At 33.8% G+C, this 18,273-nt stretch overlaps 2 protein-coding genes across 2 annotated transcripts in view; one reads left to right on the top strand and one right to left on the bottom strand.

Moving 5' to 3' along the window:
- Nucleotides 1-18,273, top strand: part of LOC123013072 (leucine-rich repeat-containing protein 15-like) — a 35,636-nt gene that overhangs the window by 9,000 nt on the left and 8,363 nt on the right. The gene's annotated exons all lie outside the window — the stretch shown is intronic.
- Nucleotides 15,811-18,135, bottom strand: LOC123013074. The gene is made up of 8 exons (XM_044411400.1): nt 17,653-18,135; nt 17,542-17,602; nt 17,197-17,485; nt 16,899-17,143; nt 16,657-16,826; nt 16,443-16,596; nt 16,257-16,387; nt 15,811-16,161 (listed from the first exon to the last, which is right to left on the bottom strand). Exons 1-8 carry the CDS (start codon nt 17,845-17,847, stop codon nt 15,829-15,831), a joined length of 1,578 nt encoding a protein of 525 aa, XP_044267335.1. The 5' UTR covers nt 17,848-18,135; the 3' UTR covers nt 15,811-15,828.

The raw sequence follows: 18,273 nt of genomic DNA, 5'->3' as shown, positions 1-18,273 counted from the left end.
TTATAGCTTGTACCTTCTTCTTTGCGGTAGTAAAAAGAATATTTCTAGATGTCTTAATTTTTGTGTAATGGATTTTTTAAAAGTGCATGTTTTCTTCAAAAACCCGTCTTATTTTTAGAATTAAGCAATAAAATTTTAGCTTAAAAACATTGTCATAAAAATCTAGATCTTAAAAAAACACAAGTTTGTATTGTAACTTATTTTTGAGACACGCTGTATAGTTGAAAATAATTGTAGGCGATGGACTAGATTAGTATCTATCAATGTCCTATATAATTTTTTTTAATTTTACCATTTAAAGGTCACTCAACTCGCTGGGACACTCTGTAGTATAAAAGAGGAATTTGAGAATACTGGACCATACTGACAAATTTACTGTGAAATTTAATTCATCTTTCTCAAAATTTATTTTCGCGTTTTGTCGAGATTTTTTCGGGACTAAGTCTCCCAATCTTCACGTCTTAATAACTTTCCCATACAAATATTTACGAAGCACTATAAAAATAAACTTTTTCTCCATCACATGTTGGAGAAAAACAATCGCTTTATCTGCCACCATCACTCAAGATTTGAATTCTTTTCTGAAAAGGCGAAAGCTGAATTGCGAGATTAGCGCATTTCGAACGCCCTAGATTCCATTATGCCAGCTTTGTGCAATTGTGACATTGACCAAAACCTGGCTTAATCGAGTTTGATGAGGGCCGATTCTAATCTCGTTGTCGATTGTTCGAAAAAGGTGGAGCCTTGAGGATTATCACTTGGCACGTTTCCGTATGCAGGGCACGACTTCTTGGCAGGAAACAAGAGTCCATCGACTTAAGTAGGTGGACGTAATTGTAGCCATTAGACGACTCAAAACGCATCGATTATGGAAAATCTAGCTCTTGGTATTAATTACCTCGCGCAATTTGTTGCAGCCTTTTTATGGCCGTCGCTCCGACCCTCTCCGACTTTATTATAGGGCAATTATGCTAATTTTATTTAGGCTTAAACGGTCGGAATATTTTCCCGAATTAGGGGAAAATTAAAAACGTCTCTTGCCACACGCGTGATTTATCATTTCCCGTTCTCACGGTGACCCCAAGACAGGCTTAATCGATTAATTAGACGAGAATACGACCATTTAATGCCCTTTTATTTGACGTAATTGGGTCTCGGTGATAATTTCGTTAAAAGGATCAGGGTATAAAAAATATATCTTGTAAACTGTGAGAGAGACAAACAAGAGAAGGGTATGGAGGCCACATGGGCGTCGCCAGCGCGAGAAAGAATAACATTTTATAGCGATTGATGAAATGTGCTTGTTTCGACTTTTGGAATTTTTTGATTAACGACAGAGATTCCAACAGGAAAGAAATTGGGTTTGTTTGAATGCGAGGCTTTTAATCAATTATTACGTGTGGAATACAATGGAACGAGGATGAAAGGATGGGAGAGATTAAACAGGCCGCAATACACTAAACACGATTACAGATGAATTATGGATTAAAAGAAACTGATCGGGGATACAACATCGATAAATTACGATGCACTGACAAATTAGAATTTTTTCTGTGTTGAACATATTTCACTTTATTACAACACGATCAAAATTTAATTAATGGTAGTAGCTTGACTTTAAAAAATGTCACTTAAAATTATACATTGACCAGCAAAGGGATCAAGTTGAGATTGTGAAATTTACTTTACTTAACTACTTTCTGGGTGGCCAGAGTCTAAATAAGTTATTTTATTTTTTGACAGTTTGAAATAAAATAAGAAATTTTAACAGAATGGTATTTGGTTGTCTGTTTAAAAGTTACAGGTTGTTTAAGTTGAAAAAAATACTTTCTTTTCCTCTCGATTATTAATTAGTTTTTTTTAATATTTGTAACACTTTTAAGAAGGACATATAACGAAAAACGTCGTTCTTATCACCATAATAGAAGCAGACGCCCAGACCAAGCCATCACAAAATTAGTGTTTATTGATTTTATTCCTGCGTTTACTGAAACTTTTGCAAACTTTTTCATTCCATTTACTTTAAGGAAGCTTTAGTAAATAGTTTGTAGAATAAAAATTAGCTGTGCTAAAGAATTTAATATTTTAAATTCTATAACGCAGGTATAAAAATGTTGTTTGTGTAAACTTTTCAAAACCTGAACTTTGCAGACAATGTTTACTTAATTTGCAGTTTTTCGAGATAGAAACTAGAAACGAAAACATTTTTTTTGAAACAAAACAAAATCATAATAGTTTGTATAAGAGATTTGTGTTTAATTTGAGCTAGTTTTATTCTTTGCCAAATTCAACCTCGATGGAATTTATGAAGAAGTCTCGATCGCAGGCAAACCGATTGGTTCCTGTTGATTTTTAATCGAAAAGATCGCCGGATCTTCTTATCCCAACAAATCTCGACCGGCGCACATAAAAAGAGATCGAATTCTCGGTATTATTCGTTTTTTTTCTCGACTCGGTATGAGCAAAAATGGACTTTTTTCCCGAATCCGAATTTAATTTGCCTTGGGTTGTTGAAACGGAACCAGTAAAACCGCTTATGGAAATGCGATTAAATTAATACTTGCCGCACTTGAAATCTCTGCAACTACATCTCTCTTCGGCTCGACAAATATTGTCCGAGCAAACAGATGTTTGTTTATTTTGGTGTTGTTGCAATGGGTGGCTACATGGATTTATTGGGGCGTGCAGGTGCCCAACCCGACGCTGATGGACGCGAATTTATGCAAATTTACGGCCGAATCCGCGATATGAAAAGATCAACGCGCGAGATTGCATCGAGGTTTTAATTTTCGAGTTGTGGTGGATGCAGCATGAAAGCAAATTGATTGATTTGGGATGGGGGAAAGCTTCAATTAAAAATGAAACAAACATGAAAAAGGGGCTTTAGTGCTAGTGTGTGATTTTCGAAGGCAATTTCAAAGATGCAATATCAGCCAGAAATCGGGTCCTGTATGCAGTTTTCATGTTTTTATTATTAATGTTACGACTTTTGTATTCTATTTGAAATTTTTGAAAATAAACTACCAAAACAACTGACATGAGATGGGAGCAATGAAGTGATACATACTGATATTTCTAACTTTTTTTAAATTCAAATAATAAAAATGATGGTCTACGGACTAGTCACAAAATGTGACTCGCATTAATTGGATTAACTAATAAAAAAAAACTACTTGAAAAATATATACTATAATAGCTATTTATTGTAAGAGTGTGTTAGATAGCGTTTTATCCAAGCAAGAATGGTTTCATAACGTTATTTTTTTTAAGTCATTTAAAATATGGTTTAGAAAAGACAAGTTTAATTTTCTTAAGTGGATAAAACGCGACTAACACACGACTGCAATATAATGTTTTATCTACAATCACAGGCCCCAATTTTTCAAAACTTAATTAAAAATTAAACTGATACTTAAACGTCACGCCAAATATGCTTTCGGTTAAACGTAGCATGCACCGCGTAAGCGGTGCGCTGGTTACTAACAGTAATCACTCTACTTACTTTATTAACTTTATTCCACTGGTGGATAAAGTGGTACTTTATACGCATCTAAAGTGTGGAATAAAGTCTCTTTATAGAGTGATTGTGGATAAAATATATAAAGTAACGAAATGGTAATGGTGGTAGTGAAAAATCAACCATTGATGCTTATGTTAAATCAGTGTAAGTTGTTCCTGTTCAACATCAAAATTCTCTTTTAGATGAAAAAGTGTGCATACCATGTTTTGTGGTGTGCTGAATGCAAACTTGAAACCCGTTTCAATTTTTATTGGAAGACTTTTAAAATAATAGCACTTGAAGTTACGAAAAACGTTTTTTTGGCACTTTTTTCTTTAAAAAAAGGTGGGGTTTATTCATAATTTTTGTTCCGTTGTTCGAGGAGTTACATACTTCAATATCTCATGTATAATGTGTTATAATATCTCAATACAAATTTGGTTTTATAAAACTATTTAATCTATTTTTACAATTGTTCTCAGTACACCTACCTACTAATCCCACAACAGATCACATATTTGTGATATGGTATCTGAAACAGCGTGAATACGAAAAACTAAGACCGACACAATGACACAAACGAAATTTCAAATTTGGATTTTGCATGAAAAAAGGGAATATGAACAAATGAACTACTTCTTTGATTTTTTTCTGAACTGGTAACTGTCAATAAAACACTCGAAAAGAGCCAAAAAGGTCACTTTCAGCACTTGAGATTTTTTTTAAATCTCTAAAAGGAGGGAAAAATTTGTTGAACTTTTTTATTTTTTTTTAAATACAGGGTGATTTAGATAAGATAATGAGCTCGAATTTCTGATGATGCAACCCAAAAAACAAATTTCATTTATGTCTTGATCTAATTTTAATTACGATTTGCATTTGCTATTCAAGTTATCTTATGTTTTTTTTTTTTTTTTGACAGTGCTTTGACACTGTTTATCGTTGCAATTTATGATTTATATAAAAAAAAAACTGTTTGTCTACCTTTAATGTTTCATTCTTTTATACATTTTGTATTGGGTTTGCGCGGAAAACAGTTCCCTAATTTCTTTATCATTCCGCGAGAAATGAATGGCACTAATGATCGTTCTCTGCACTGATGTCAGAGTGACATAAGATGATAACTTGGATTCAACTTGCAATTGGATCAGATCGTCAGGCTCATTATCTTATCTGAATCGCCCTGTATACATAGATACTTTTTTAAGAGATGTTATTAATTCAAATAATTTTAAAAATCATATTTACATTGGCTTTGGGTGAGATTAATTAGTTAATAAGTTTTAATATAAAAGTTTTTATTGCTTTGGATGGCCTAAGAAATATATATTTAAGGTAAATATCGCAGAAGAATGTTTTGTGAGTTCAGTGTGGCATGAATTTTTATCTTTCGATGTAAAACTATTTCGCCTTGGAAGTTTTAATGATGGAAAGTTTCTCGGTGGCAAAATAACACATCCATGTAAAATTCTCCGGTGAAACCAGGTCGATCGAGTCCCCATTTCCCATTTATCATCTCCGTTTTTCCTCTCTTCTATTTGCGGCTAACGTAATAAAATTCCGAAGTGGTCTGCTGGAGATGCTTTATAATTCACCGGGTCAATATGTGGTTTAACTTGTAATAAATAGTAGAATCTTTGGGTATCAGTTCCGGTCCGTTGCTCATCAGCCCGTCCGGAAGGAGGCAAAACTCACCTCTTCCTCGTTTCATTACCTAAATGGTTTTTAATTAATCATCTCGAGGTTTTACGGTCATCAATCCAAATTACTGAACCTCCCCACCTATTATTCTAATCATCCCCTCTTCGGCAGTTAATTAATAAATCGATACGCTTTATCAGCGCTTCATTTTTTACGTCAGTGTTTGTCATACTTGTCAAAATTCCTGTAATGCCTGTGAAAGTACTAACAGTCCAACCGTTCCAAAATGACCAAAACCTCGTTCCTCTTATGGAGAATCTCAGCTCGTTAGTGACAGCTTTGACGGGGCTATGCATGAACTTGCAAAAATCGATCGAGAAAAAAGTGGGTGGTCAACGCGGAAAAACTAAATGTGGATGCGGGCATTCCAAATCACAGACAACCAAACCACAAGACACACCACAAAATATACCACAAATCGTTGTTACCGATTATGACGAAGAACAGAAACAGAAGGCGGCAACACCTGGGGCCGAAAGCACCAAAAGTGGAACCGAGGTAGAAGCAAGCAAAAGCAAGCCTCAAATTTGCCCCCGAAGGGTGAAAGAAGAAGGGGGGGACCCCGCGTCATCGGAAGGCAAAGATTTTTCCTGCAACTGCAAAAAGAACTAAAACTTGTAACATTCAAAGGAATAAAGGAATTTTAAAAGAATTTCATTCTTATTATATAATGTAGTTTTGTAGCGTTAGATTAACCAAGTATATTGAAAAGTATATTGCTTTTCCCCCTCCATTGTGTGTATTGGTGGTTGCCTGCCGGCTAATCGTGTCCCCTGATACGGATGCGTAAAACATCCATTTCTGCTACATCTTGAGGGATTACCCTGAAATTCGATTTTCTCTTGTCGTTTAATTTTTAATACTTGTTAATTTGTCACAAGTCGCCGTTTGATCCTGGCGTTAAAAGTGCGCTTTGTGCGTCCGTTAATTAATTAAATTGAATCTGGACGAGACAAAGTTATTATATTTCACGTTGCCGATTGCTAACCTCATCACACGAAGCTGTCGTCGCTCTACTCGCTATATAATTTATCTCGAGAATGATGAGTTGCCAACAGACGCAACAATGAATTATTGTCGTGATACCGGTGTATATCAACACCCATCCGTTTATGCTCATCTTCCCAGCGTCTTACAAATTATAATTAAACGACCTTTCACGCCGCCACCAGCTCGTAAATTATCAAAATTTTTCTCGAGAGTGGAGAAAAAGCGTCGCAGTAGTCCATTACTGCTGATGCACCGCAAATAAATATCGTTGCAACGAATTAGCTAAGGAACAATTACTGAAATACGTGTCCGTGTCGAAACGAGCTTTTAACATATGGGGGTAATTCGCGTCGAGATACTGGGATAAATCAACGTAATTAAAGGAATAAGTCAAAAACACGCAAAAATAAAACCAGGGGAAATACACAAGCAACTAGCTATCGACGGATTTCGCACGGGGATATCTTCATGTTTTATGCATTAGCGTGGACGGCCTGATTTGTATTGTGTGAACGAGGCAACAGCAAATCAGATGTTTCGGTGAATAAAACTACTGAAAGACTTGATTCAATTATTTTCAGGAAGGAGTATCTGTCACTTATTGCTCGTTTTAGTTGATTGAAATTAATCAAAAGCATTATGTGCACTCGCTTAGATTTGTGAGTCAATAGGCAACTAGTAATACAATGCGATGGAAGGAGAAGCGTTCAAGTATCCGTTACACTACTTTTGACGATTAATTCAGTGGTGTAAAACCAACCAGAATTTTTATTATTTTATATGATAAGGAGTTGGGTTCTTGGTCTGGTGGAGGATGAAAGTGGCTCTTTCCGCGCACTTATTCCTCAACGTATGATAATGAAGGTTTTTGGTGCAGACGTTCAGAGATCTCTCTGTAGCAGCAATATTGTGTGAAAGCTCGTTTCGTTCTGTCATATTTACAGAAGTATACTTTATTCTTCCTTAAAAGGTCCACCATTCCGGACGATTCGTCATACAAAATCTTGTTATAATTTTGTTCGGAATGTCCCATCAAAAGAAAGAATGTCATGATCATGAAATAAATCGGGCTGGGTATCCGTTGCGCTTCCTTTCCTTCAGGTAGCCATTAGAATGTAATCATGGAACCTCTAGACTTTTCCACATATTCCTTTGAGACGAAGGCTCAAAGGAAAATTGAATATGGCCACATCAAGACCCGCCATGGACGCTTAATCTAATTCTTGCCGGCACTCGTAGATATAACACATTACGAGAGGGTTCTTAAAACCTCAATTTGTTTGAGATGTAACGCAATTCGAGGGAGAATCGAGATTTGCAAAAAATTAGAATGCAATTAACGCTTTTTTATTTGATGGGAATTGAAAGTACAATGGGAACGTGGCACCTGCATAACAAGGGAATTCAAAACTGATGAAATTGATCGTGTGTAATGGAGGAATTTCTGTTGATTATCTGAATTAGGCCGTTCCCAAATTACTTCGGGTAATTGATGGTCCACATTGCTTGATTTATAAAGGAAACGGATAGATAATTCCAAGTGAAGAAGTTTACGACGATTTGTTAAACTCACAACTTTGGTGGGGGTAAAATTTGTCAAAAATTCCAGCATGGAGTTGAAAACAAAGGCTTTTGTTTTGTATTGGTAAATAATAATGAACGATATTAATAAAATTAATTACGTATGAGAGTAAATTGTGCTCGAGGTCTGATCAATAATGTTCCATTAAATTATTACACGCCATTCTTTATTTTTTAAATGTACTTATTTGTGTTGGTACCCGAAAGCGGAAATTTTATAAATTAAAAATAACAACAATTAATTATTTTTGTGGTAATAAATAACATGGTTTTTAGATATTTTTTTAACGAAACTTTCAATTTAAAAACATACATAAAACACAGATAAAAATTGAAATTACAATTTTTGAAAGAGAATTTTTGAGGCGAGAAAATCGTAAGGTATACTTACTGGGAAAGATAGAAATGTATAATAAAAGGCTTAAGAAAAAAAAAAGAGAAGAATGAAAAAATTCAGAATGAGTAAAAAAAAATTAAAAAAAACACTTAAAACGAAGGCACTGAAAACAAAAATTGAAAAAAAAACTAAAGAAAATTTTTATTTGACATAAATTTGAGAAATTTAATAAAAAATAGAAGATTAAACTAAAAATGGCAAAAGGATGACATCAATATGTATTGAAGCAAGTAACATGAGTAATTTTAGACAAATCTAAAAATAAAGTTGAGAATGAGTAAACTATGAGAAATGAGTACGTTAGAACAAAAAGTTAAAAAATATTGAATTATGTTAATAGTTAAGCATCAGTTAAGTTAAAATAATTTTGAGGAAATAAAATAACAAAAAATGGGAAAGTGAGTGAAGTGAAATAATCCTAATATAGTAAGACAGGGAAGAGAAAGTTGAGGAGAAGAAATCTAATTACATGGAAATTTATAACCAGAAAACAATAAATTAATATTTTTTAATTTCTTCAACCTTGACCTAGTGTGACACTGCGTGTCAGAGACCCCTAAACCCGGAAGTTTAGAAATCGGGTTAGTTTTTCTGGACCACATCGAATGATGATTTTTCCGGGTCGGTCTGTTGTATCCATCATTAAAGTCGTGCGCTTCCCATCAGCCGCGTTTTAATAACGCAATTGACGCTCCCTGCATTTAAACAACAGTCGCTTTCAATAATTCATAGTGCACATTATCCGGAAACGTCCGTTTTCCGGAAGTCAGGTGAAACGTCACAGGATGATATGTTTAGTCATGCACCATCATCGAATCTGGTTTCGCCAACTCTCTCCGGCTTTAATTCCAGATTAATTAACTCGAAAACTTGGGCTCGCATCAATCTCGAGTAAACAAGCTCGTTTTCATGGAAAACGAAAACTTTTCCACCTTATTAATTTTTTTTCTTCTGGATCCGAGTGATTGGTCGGGTAATTAACAATGCCGGGAAAAATTTAACGCTGCTCTGCGATTTAATGAAGCTACGACGCACAATTTTCGGGCCATAAATTATAGTAAAGGGCTTTGGAAAGTTGAGATTTTATCGATATTTCTTCAATGTTAGGAGTTTAAATAACTGAGTGTCAATTAGAGATGCACGTGTTTCGAGAGAGGGAGGTGCAGTACGTGGAATTGTCGTTACAAATATGACACAAAGTAATGAATAAAAAGGCAAATGTTGTTCCAGACTTGTCGTAAATCATTTTTGTTGGATTTTAATATGAAACATGCCAGACGGCGATGGAAACAAACTCTGGATGCATACAGATAATTTTTCAGAGAGGTTTCAGCGAAATGTGCAGTGTTTCGCCGAATATTGATTATGGAACGAGTTTGGTATGCCGATTTTTTTTTATTTTAGATGATTTATTTTGGGTTTTGTCCCACCTAACCTGTGGGTTTTTAAATTTGTGATCTGTCTAAAAGTTGTATATTCCTTTTCTTGGTATCATTATTTTCTATTCGCTTGCAATCGAACCTTCATCTTGATTTACGAACCCGAGTTTCTTTGTATTCCCGCGATTATCCGTCGAATTTCGTTATCTTTTCCCTCGAATAGCAAATCTTCTTATTATTTGGAAACTTTCCGGCCAAGATCGCAAACCCTATCCGAGTGCAAATGTAACGTTAGCAAAGTTTTTCGCCGTGACCTATCGAATTTTTATTGGTGTAAAATTTGCAAAGTCTCTCTTGTGCCATATCTCGACCCGTTTAATTCAATAGTGTGGGTATTAAGCAAAGCTTCGGCGCGTCCTTACGTTAATCCGACATTATTAAACGTCTAAATTAACGGCGAGAGTTTCTTCTGAAAGTTGCCGCCGAGAGGATCAATTTTGTAGATTCCAGGACGTGGAGTCGGTCATCCAGGCCGCAATACATACTTGTAGACTAATATTCATGAGCGTAGGTAGATGTTATGTCATGCATCTGTAATTTATTCAACGCCATGGCTCGGGGTGTATGAATGAAACGCACAGAACAAACAGTACAGACGTTAATAAATGTCTATCGCCATAACGGGATCGTTAAGCTTTGAATAAGCGATGCCGACATAATCCGGGATTTTTTAAGGATTTAGCGAGACAGCAATTCGCTCGTCTTTAGCTATAGGTGTGAATTTATAATTTGACCATGAATGGTAATTAGGCCAGTGGCGTAGCTACAAAATTAACACCTTATTCGAAACGTTTTTTCGAAAGCTCAGTAGTTGTCGAGTTATCTTGAAAAAGTAAATTTTGTTTCCGGCCATGGTGTCCATCCAATTGAAAACCTGTGTTTCAAAAGTACTGAACATTTTTACTTAAAATTTTTGTAAATTAATAATGTAATTCTTTATATTTCGGCTTATTCCTACCTATTAAACCACCTCGGTCTACGTTACACTTTACACGAAAAATTTGTAGTTATTCTTATTGAAGGGCTGCTCTCAGCTAGTCCAGATTTATACACATTTCTGATCGACATTCAAGCCTTTATCATACTTTGTATAGAGAAATTCAAGAAGTTTGCATTAAGTAAATTTGAGAAGCAAAAGTCCTCTAAAATCAAGCGTCATTCGTCTTTTTATCGTCATTTCTAGTTTATGTTACATAATATGAGATGATATCGGGACTAATTGAAATGTAAATTATTAAATTTTAATACTCAGGTTTTTAATACACTTAATTCATACCTACACCCTTTGTTCACGTTTTCTTGCTTTTATTTAAATCTGGACTAAAAATGCCAGAAACAACCTCTTTTTAGTACTAATCTAAGAAAAACAGTTTTTACTGTTGTCAGGTTTTTGAGCATTAAAAAACGTTGTAGGTAATTGTGGTATGATATCGTTTCTTATTATACCACTTATATCACATTTTCACGAATCTCTGGTGTTAGTTACGCCACTGGTTGTAAAAGTCATAAAATATGCGGTATCTTGTTTTCATCACGCGGCAATTTCGCTCCAGCTCCATTATGGAAAGAGTCCGAATTTTGAGTCATGTTGTACACAATTAGGTGATCCCTGGAGTCGCGACTTCAAAGCTCCGCTCCTGTTAAGTGTTTCACTAAAGTTAATCGAAAATTAACGAGTGCATAATTAATAATATCTTAGCGAGAGGAAACTTCAAGTGTGGATTGCTTTATTCCAAGACGATGCAAAGACCGCAACATTGTGGCAACTTGTAATCATATTATCGCGCCTCTTTCCTGTGTATTCCTGCTAATGGTAACGCTGCTACGGAAGAACCGCTTCTTACAGCCGCTGATCGGTTTAGATACGGGAGGTAGTTTCATCAAAAACAATTTTTAGTTGTTTTATTTTTGAGATTTTTTACCTTTGCCCTTAATTCAGAATTTTTCCGTATTCTAAACACGCCTCTAAACAACAAAATTTGACGCATGGGCCAAGCACGTAAAGAGAACAAAGCCAGAATAAAATATTTGAAGCTTCCGACTTAATATTCGTGTCAAACACTGAATTAAATACCATCCTCCATCGAATGACTTATGAAAAATGACTGTTGTATGCAAGTCCGGGAATCGATACCCGGAAACCTGCAAATGACTTATATAATAACCTGAGCTTCCGACAACAGTCCTGTGTTCTATCGCTTGTAAATAACGTGTTCGTGACATATCAATAAATCGCCTGATTTCCGGTGTAAACAGGACAATAATGAAAAAATTGTCAATTAAGTCATGGGTATTTAAAGAACGACTTTAATAAAGTGTTCGTTGCGGATTTGGTGCTTTTTATGGTAAAGTTTGCCGTTTTAAAAATATCGTTTGTTTACTGGGTAAACAGCGGGAGTCGAGTTGAGTAATTTTGCAATAATAATAGAGTGGAGTTTGGGGAGGAAGAAACTTCCAAGGCTGTTGTGGCAATTGATTTTCCGGGTTGGAAATTCCGTAAATTTTTTAAACGTTGTCTTTTTGTCGTGCTTCGAGGGTGAGCATTTCCATTCTGCCGACTCGGCACTCCCGAATTTCCCAAATACGCCATCTTCATATTTCCCTCGCGGCATTATTTTTAACAATAGGTTAAATTTACGATATCCTGGCAGATATTCAGGGTGCAGCCGACCGGTTTGTAAGGAAGTCTCCGGGTGTAAATAGTCTCGTTGCAGGCGACGCACGAACACAATGGCGTATTACGAGAACGTCTTGTTACTCCCGTGACGGCTTAATAACATTTTTTTAAATCCCCCAGAACGAAATCAAGCACCTGACGATAATTTATGGAAATGGATTCGGCACTGTTTGCCGGCGTGCAATAAATTACAGGATTAAATGACGGTTATCTCAAGAATTTCGCGATAACAGCTATTGTCATGTCGGATAGTTGCTACGAGTTTCGGCCAAATGGAGCGCTGGGGATGAGCCAAAACGGCGTAATGACAGAGTTTACTTTTCAATTTTCGGAGAAGTTAACGGAACTGCACCGAAACTGAAATGAAAGCGCTGAAAGCACTAATCTTCAAGACTTAATCAAGATGAATTCGGACGGGCTAATGGAATTCGGGACTTATCGTAATTCAAATGAGTAAAAGTCAAATTTTGAATGAAACACATTGTAATTCGCTAGATTTCACAAAGTTAATACACTCAGAGAAATTTATCGTTGGGTCAAAAAAAAAACATTTTAAATGATACTATCACACACTTTCAATACGAGCAATAGTTTCGTTGCATTCAAGGAAACGATAAAATTCTTTGCTTTAATTGTGTCTCTTCAAAAATTAAAATAGTTCCTTCAATGCATTGGAATACCTTGAATGAAACAACCGTGGTCTTTTAAAACAATAAATAAAAATATCACACCAAAATGTAAAATTATTCAAAGAGTTAGTTTATAGCACATTAACTCAAACATACACTATCTTACCTCAAAGTTATAGATGATTTAATCAAATGCCTAAATCGACTATTTTTACTTTTGGAAGAATTAGTTTAATACATTAATGCAAAGAAGTTGTTGATTTGAATTAAAAATAAAAACCTTTAAATTAAATGGACTTATATTTTGATAGTTTATTGATAGTTTTAGGTTAAATTAAATAAAAATGCAGTACATTTATTGAAAAAATTTATTTTTAATACATTTAACAAAAAATATAACAAAACAAGCAAGAACAAAATAAGAACACAATAAAAACTTCAAAAACGTAAAAATAGATTAATTATTCAAAAAGAACTATAAAATATGACCCATTGGGACTTAAATGCAGAATATGGACGTCCATACTAATTAATGCATTAGAGTGAATAAAAAAAATTAATTCAGTTCTATCTACCTGATACGCATGAAAATGGCTATCATAGCAGAGAGTGTTATATTTTTGTAAAACAAAAAAAAATKAATTCTCATGTATAAGAATAAATTTAATTTTTGCAAACTGAGGCATAAAATTATCAAAATTAACAATTATCATATTACCAGAGTGAAACTTCACATTACACTTATTTACCCATGAAGTCAAAACTGAGTTTTCGCCAACAGATTTTCCATATTGGTTTTCAAAAGCTGCATAATTTTCAGACAACTTAAACGTTTCGGTGTCAGTTGGACCATAATCAAAATTGTCTACAAATCCTTTTTTCGCAAGTACACGATGACAAATTACTAATTGATTTTTTAAGGCCAAAGTGTACGGAGTATTTCGTCTGGAAGCAACGACATTTGCAGTGGATTTAAAGTTTCGATGTTTTGCTTCAAATCTTATTGACGACACATTACTTAAGGGACCTATATAAGTTAACAAACGTGGATAGTGCACCAAAAAGTGATGTTTTGGTTTAAGATTACCAATAAATTGAATGTATAAAGAATGGTGTTCTTCAATTAAGGACTGCAACAATCTTCCATGCTCAAATGAAACACTTTTTTGTTCAACAATTTCAGTAATTTTAAATAAAAGCAAATAAATTTGCCATAATTGGTTGTCATAAGGTACAAGATCTCCTAATATTAAAGATAAATATTTTGTAAAGGTTTTCATTTCTGATGCTGACATTATAATATGTTGCTTAATAATTTGACTTTTTAATATAGCAGGTGGTTTATTTTCAGATATATCGAAATGAAAATATGACAACCGCCTGTTTAAAGTATCTAAGTCAAAAAACTTATCTATATAAATGAAATGATACAATATATAACCCAAATCATATCGACAGACCCCCTCATAAATATCATGCATAACATCTACAGCAACATTGTCAGCTACATGAAAGTACTTAAGTTCGTTCCATATGCAAAATTCCTTGATTCCATAAGAAAAATTTGTATGATCTACGTCGTAATTTTCGCGATTTCTGTTTAAACTAGAATCTTCAATGCACTGTTGCTGACTAGAAATTTTATCAATTCTACAGAATCTGCAATAATGTGTAGAAACAAAACTTTCATTAAATCCTAGCAAAGAATGTACTCCCAAATTATCGCCTAATATTAACGTCAAACAAAAATATACCTGAAGTGGTCCATCGTTTGTATTTATAGTTGTGCCAAATGTTTCAAGTTTTTTTAATTCATGTATTAAATATTTGTAAGTTGAAAAATTTCCAAAAGATTTTCGTTCATCCGCAAAATTAAGTTGAACAAGAAAAATATTTTCCAAACGCGAAGAAAATTCGGGAGGTATACAGGCTAAGCTAAAATATATTGCACCAATTTTGTGTACGCCAGCATGTGAACCTAAAGGGTTCCCCACTTCGAAATCGTCGAAATAAAGTAATATAGGAAAAACTAGTTTATTTTYAAAATTTGATTTAATTCGGAGCCATAAATCGCTTTGTATAAGATTATAAATTATATTAGTTTGACTCTGAYGTAATTCTAAACTATAAGAATAAATTGTTTCGTATACGTCCGGAATCTCTAAAAAGGCTTTTAAAGTTTTTTCTATTSAAACGTAACATGCATGACATTCTGTTGATTCTAATATACTCTTATTATTATTTCTAACACTGCTTCTCTTTTCACCAATTTTAACTTTTTCTACAGGAATGTAAGCATTGTTATCTTGAAAATATTTAATACGGAGATGTTCGGTTTCTAAATTTTTGAAAGGATATTTTAAACATGAAATTATTTGTCGCTCCACATCTTTTAACATTGATTTATTTTCTTCTTGGGCACTATTAATTAACCGTTCCAAATATTGCAGGGGTAACAGATATAATTCATTAACATCTTTTATAATATTTTGTATTGTATTTCTAGTTATAGAATAATCGCTATAAAGTTTTGAAACAAAATGTATCACTGAATCTCTTAACAAAGAATCAAAAGTTTGTGCTGAAAAGTCAAAATCGGGAGGCACTAAACTTGAATCTTTGGTCCCCCCAATGGAAGTGTCGTTATTAGGTGGCACATTAAAACTAGCAGTAACTACATTTGTTGTTGTTTCTAAATCTTCTGGGTGTTTATGACGTAAATGTTTTTTAAAAGAAAATATAGTATGAAAGGTCCGGAAACAATTACTATTTTGTTTACAAGTAAATTTGTCGACATATTTATGCCTCAGTTTAATATGCAAGGTAAAATTATTGAGCTTTAAAGTCTTAAAACTGCAAAGAGGACAAATGATCATATTTTTATATCAAAGATATTTTTAAAAGTTCATACAAAATTATAAAGAAAGGCTATTTGCGAGGGTCATTACGTAAGGTATTTGCTTGTCCCATTGTGTTGAAACCCCAAAAATTACTTTTTGGATAAGTAAATAAATATGTTCTGCTTCAGGGGGGTATTCCGCACACAGTACATGAAATGTCTTAAATAATAAATCAAAACATTGCAAGGTTGTACTTGCTTTGTAGATGTAGGCGTCGATAATCAGATAGCTCTCTGTTACTTCCGATACTGTTGGCCCCACAACAATCATATATGGTTGGATAGTTCTACTGAGAGCCTTGAAGTGATGACTTCTTTCGGTGATAAAATTTTCTATTTCTCCAGAAATCTGAAACATAAATTTCAAACATTCTATTACAAAATTCATCTAAATGTTTTTTGATACATTAGATAAGTATGTTATGATATATGTATAAAACTGACCTTAACATGATTAATAATACTTTCTTGGCATTCCAATATGCTCGGCTTCCAGTGACTATTCTTAACTCTTGATCTTCCTTTTGGAGGAAACAACACGGGCAAAGCTGTAATTTGGACGGCACACTTACCATCTAAAAAAGAAATTGTTTTAGTAAACTTATGATAAAATAAATACATATAATTTACCCTCTGATAATTTTTCATTTTTTAATTGTGCCATTATAATTTCATCTGGCTTATTTATATTTGGACATTCTAACAGGTTGTTGTAAAATAATTCCCACTTTAAATACATTTCGGTTGCAGCATTAGGAAACATTTTTTTAAAATCCGTATCAATCTAAAATTTTTAGGTTTGAAAAAATATTTTTAGGTTACCTACTTGTAATAAAATACATACTAGTACGGTAGCTACTTGATGTTTTAAAATTGGCCATTCGCTTAAAAACTGATCAACAGTTTTTACCGTGCTATTACGACGCATATAAAATGAATTATCCCAGTGCAATAATACAGTATCAAAAGGTTCATTCCAATGTTTTAACCATTTGGCACTGGCATCCATATCGTCTTAAAAATTTATTAAAAATAAAATGTATACCTAGATAAGTGTATAWKAGTATAATATGTGATTTTGCTTACCCGTAACAGGATTATTAGACAACTCATTATCGGTTTCCAAATTTTCTTTATAATCTTTGGTAATATTGTACAGTCTTTTTAAATTTCTATATTTATCCACAAGTTTCCCTTTCGCATTCACAGGTTTTTTTTTAGATGGCCCTGCTCCACTACAACGTGGAATGTAATACGTTCCAGTATGTTCACATTTAAAAAGATCACAAATTTTGTTAGACAGATTTTCAAAATCCTCCGCAGTTAATTTTCTAAAATTGTAATTATGTAGTGTTTTAATAAACACTTAAGCCATATTTCGCACCCGTTCCTAGCTTCAGCCATTGCGCTGTTAATAATCAAATTCACTAGCATGTTCCTAGTTTTTGTTGTCAATGTTTTTGTTTTCGAATAAGTTTCTAAAACAAAACGGCCGGCATTTGTCGCATTCAAAAATTGCTGCAAGTCCAAGTCATATGACATCCTGCAAGCCCTATTTAAATTTTCTTCACCTAAAAACGCAAAAGAGCGAGAGCAGGCCTGCTTATAATATTCCTGCCCAGTTATAAGACAAGCTTCATCTGTCGTACTACAGGAAGGCGTATCCTTGCTTACTATAATAATTTTTTGAAAATACAATGCTGAGTTATACCAAAAAAATAGCGGTTACCTGTACATGTTTCATTAACAGTGCCCTCAAAGTTACCGATTAGTAAAACCGGTTCAGATGTCTGAAAGCTAAAATTAGGTAAAAATGTTCAAGTATCTATGTAATTTTTACCGAGGGTGAACAATGTTCCGTTACTATAGGTGAAGAGACTGACGAAAGCGTTAACGTCTCTGGTGTTATTGGATCGTTTTGAATAAAACATTCCGTTTTAAACACTTTTAATTTATTTAAAAATTTTATTCTTGGTCCGATAGTGGGAATTAATTCTTTTAAACTGTTCTCTGTTAGGGATTTTAATGCCTCCATATCTATCTCTTCTTCTAAATTTAAAAATATACTTTAATAATAATGGACCACATTTAGACAAAGATGCAAAAACACAAAAGTCGGAAAAATATAAACTTACTCTCGAAAGTTGGGATATATTTTTCGAACCCCCACTCGGTAATTAATTTGCTCACTTCATCCATTATATTATTTATTTATTGGACACAAAACCTAAGAAAAATTTCTTAAGCTATTTCTCACATAGCAATTAAAAACTATACTATTTWWAAAAAAAATATGTGTGTTATTAGTATAATATTAAAACAAATATCAACACTTTCGATTGTTTTTTACGTAGAAAGGGAAGCCATAACTAACGGTTTTATTATGATTTTAGAACAGAAAACGTGTAGGTATACTTATTATTATTGATTCACAAGATTGGCGTTCAAAAATCAGTAAAAA

Source organism: Tribolium madens, unplaced genomic scaffold, assembly GCF_015345945.1.
Source record: "Tribolium madens isolate multiple individuals breed KSU strain unplaced genomic scaffold, Tmad_KSU_1.1 Scaffold_96;HRSCAF=242;Tcas5.2_LG5, whole genome shotgun sequence".
Lineage (NCBI taxonomy): Eukaryota > Metazoa > Arthropoda > Insecta > Coleoptera > Tenebrionidae > Tribolium > Tribolium madens.
The sequence above is the reverse complement of the archived record's forward strand: the minus strand, read 5'-3'. Positions and strand labels throughout refer to the sequence as shown.

What these genes read in the sequence shown, in the direction of transcription:
- LOC123013074 (XM_044411400.1), bottom strand. Translation starts at nt 17,847, where the DNA reads ATGGAGGCATTAAAATCCCTAACAGAGAACAGTTTAAAAGAATTAATT. An exon ending in GTCTAATAATCCTGTTACGG is followed by an intron (nt 16,827 to 16,898) that starts GTAAGCAAAATC and finishes TAAATTTTTAAG; the next exon opens with ACGATATGGATGCCAGTGCC. An exon ending in AAATGAAAAATTATCAGAGG is followed by an intron (nt 16,388 to 16,442) that starts GTAAATTATATG and finishes TTTCTTTTTTAG; the next exon opens with ATGGTAAGTGTGCCGTCCAA.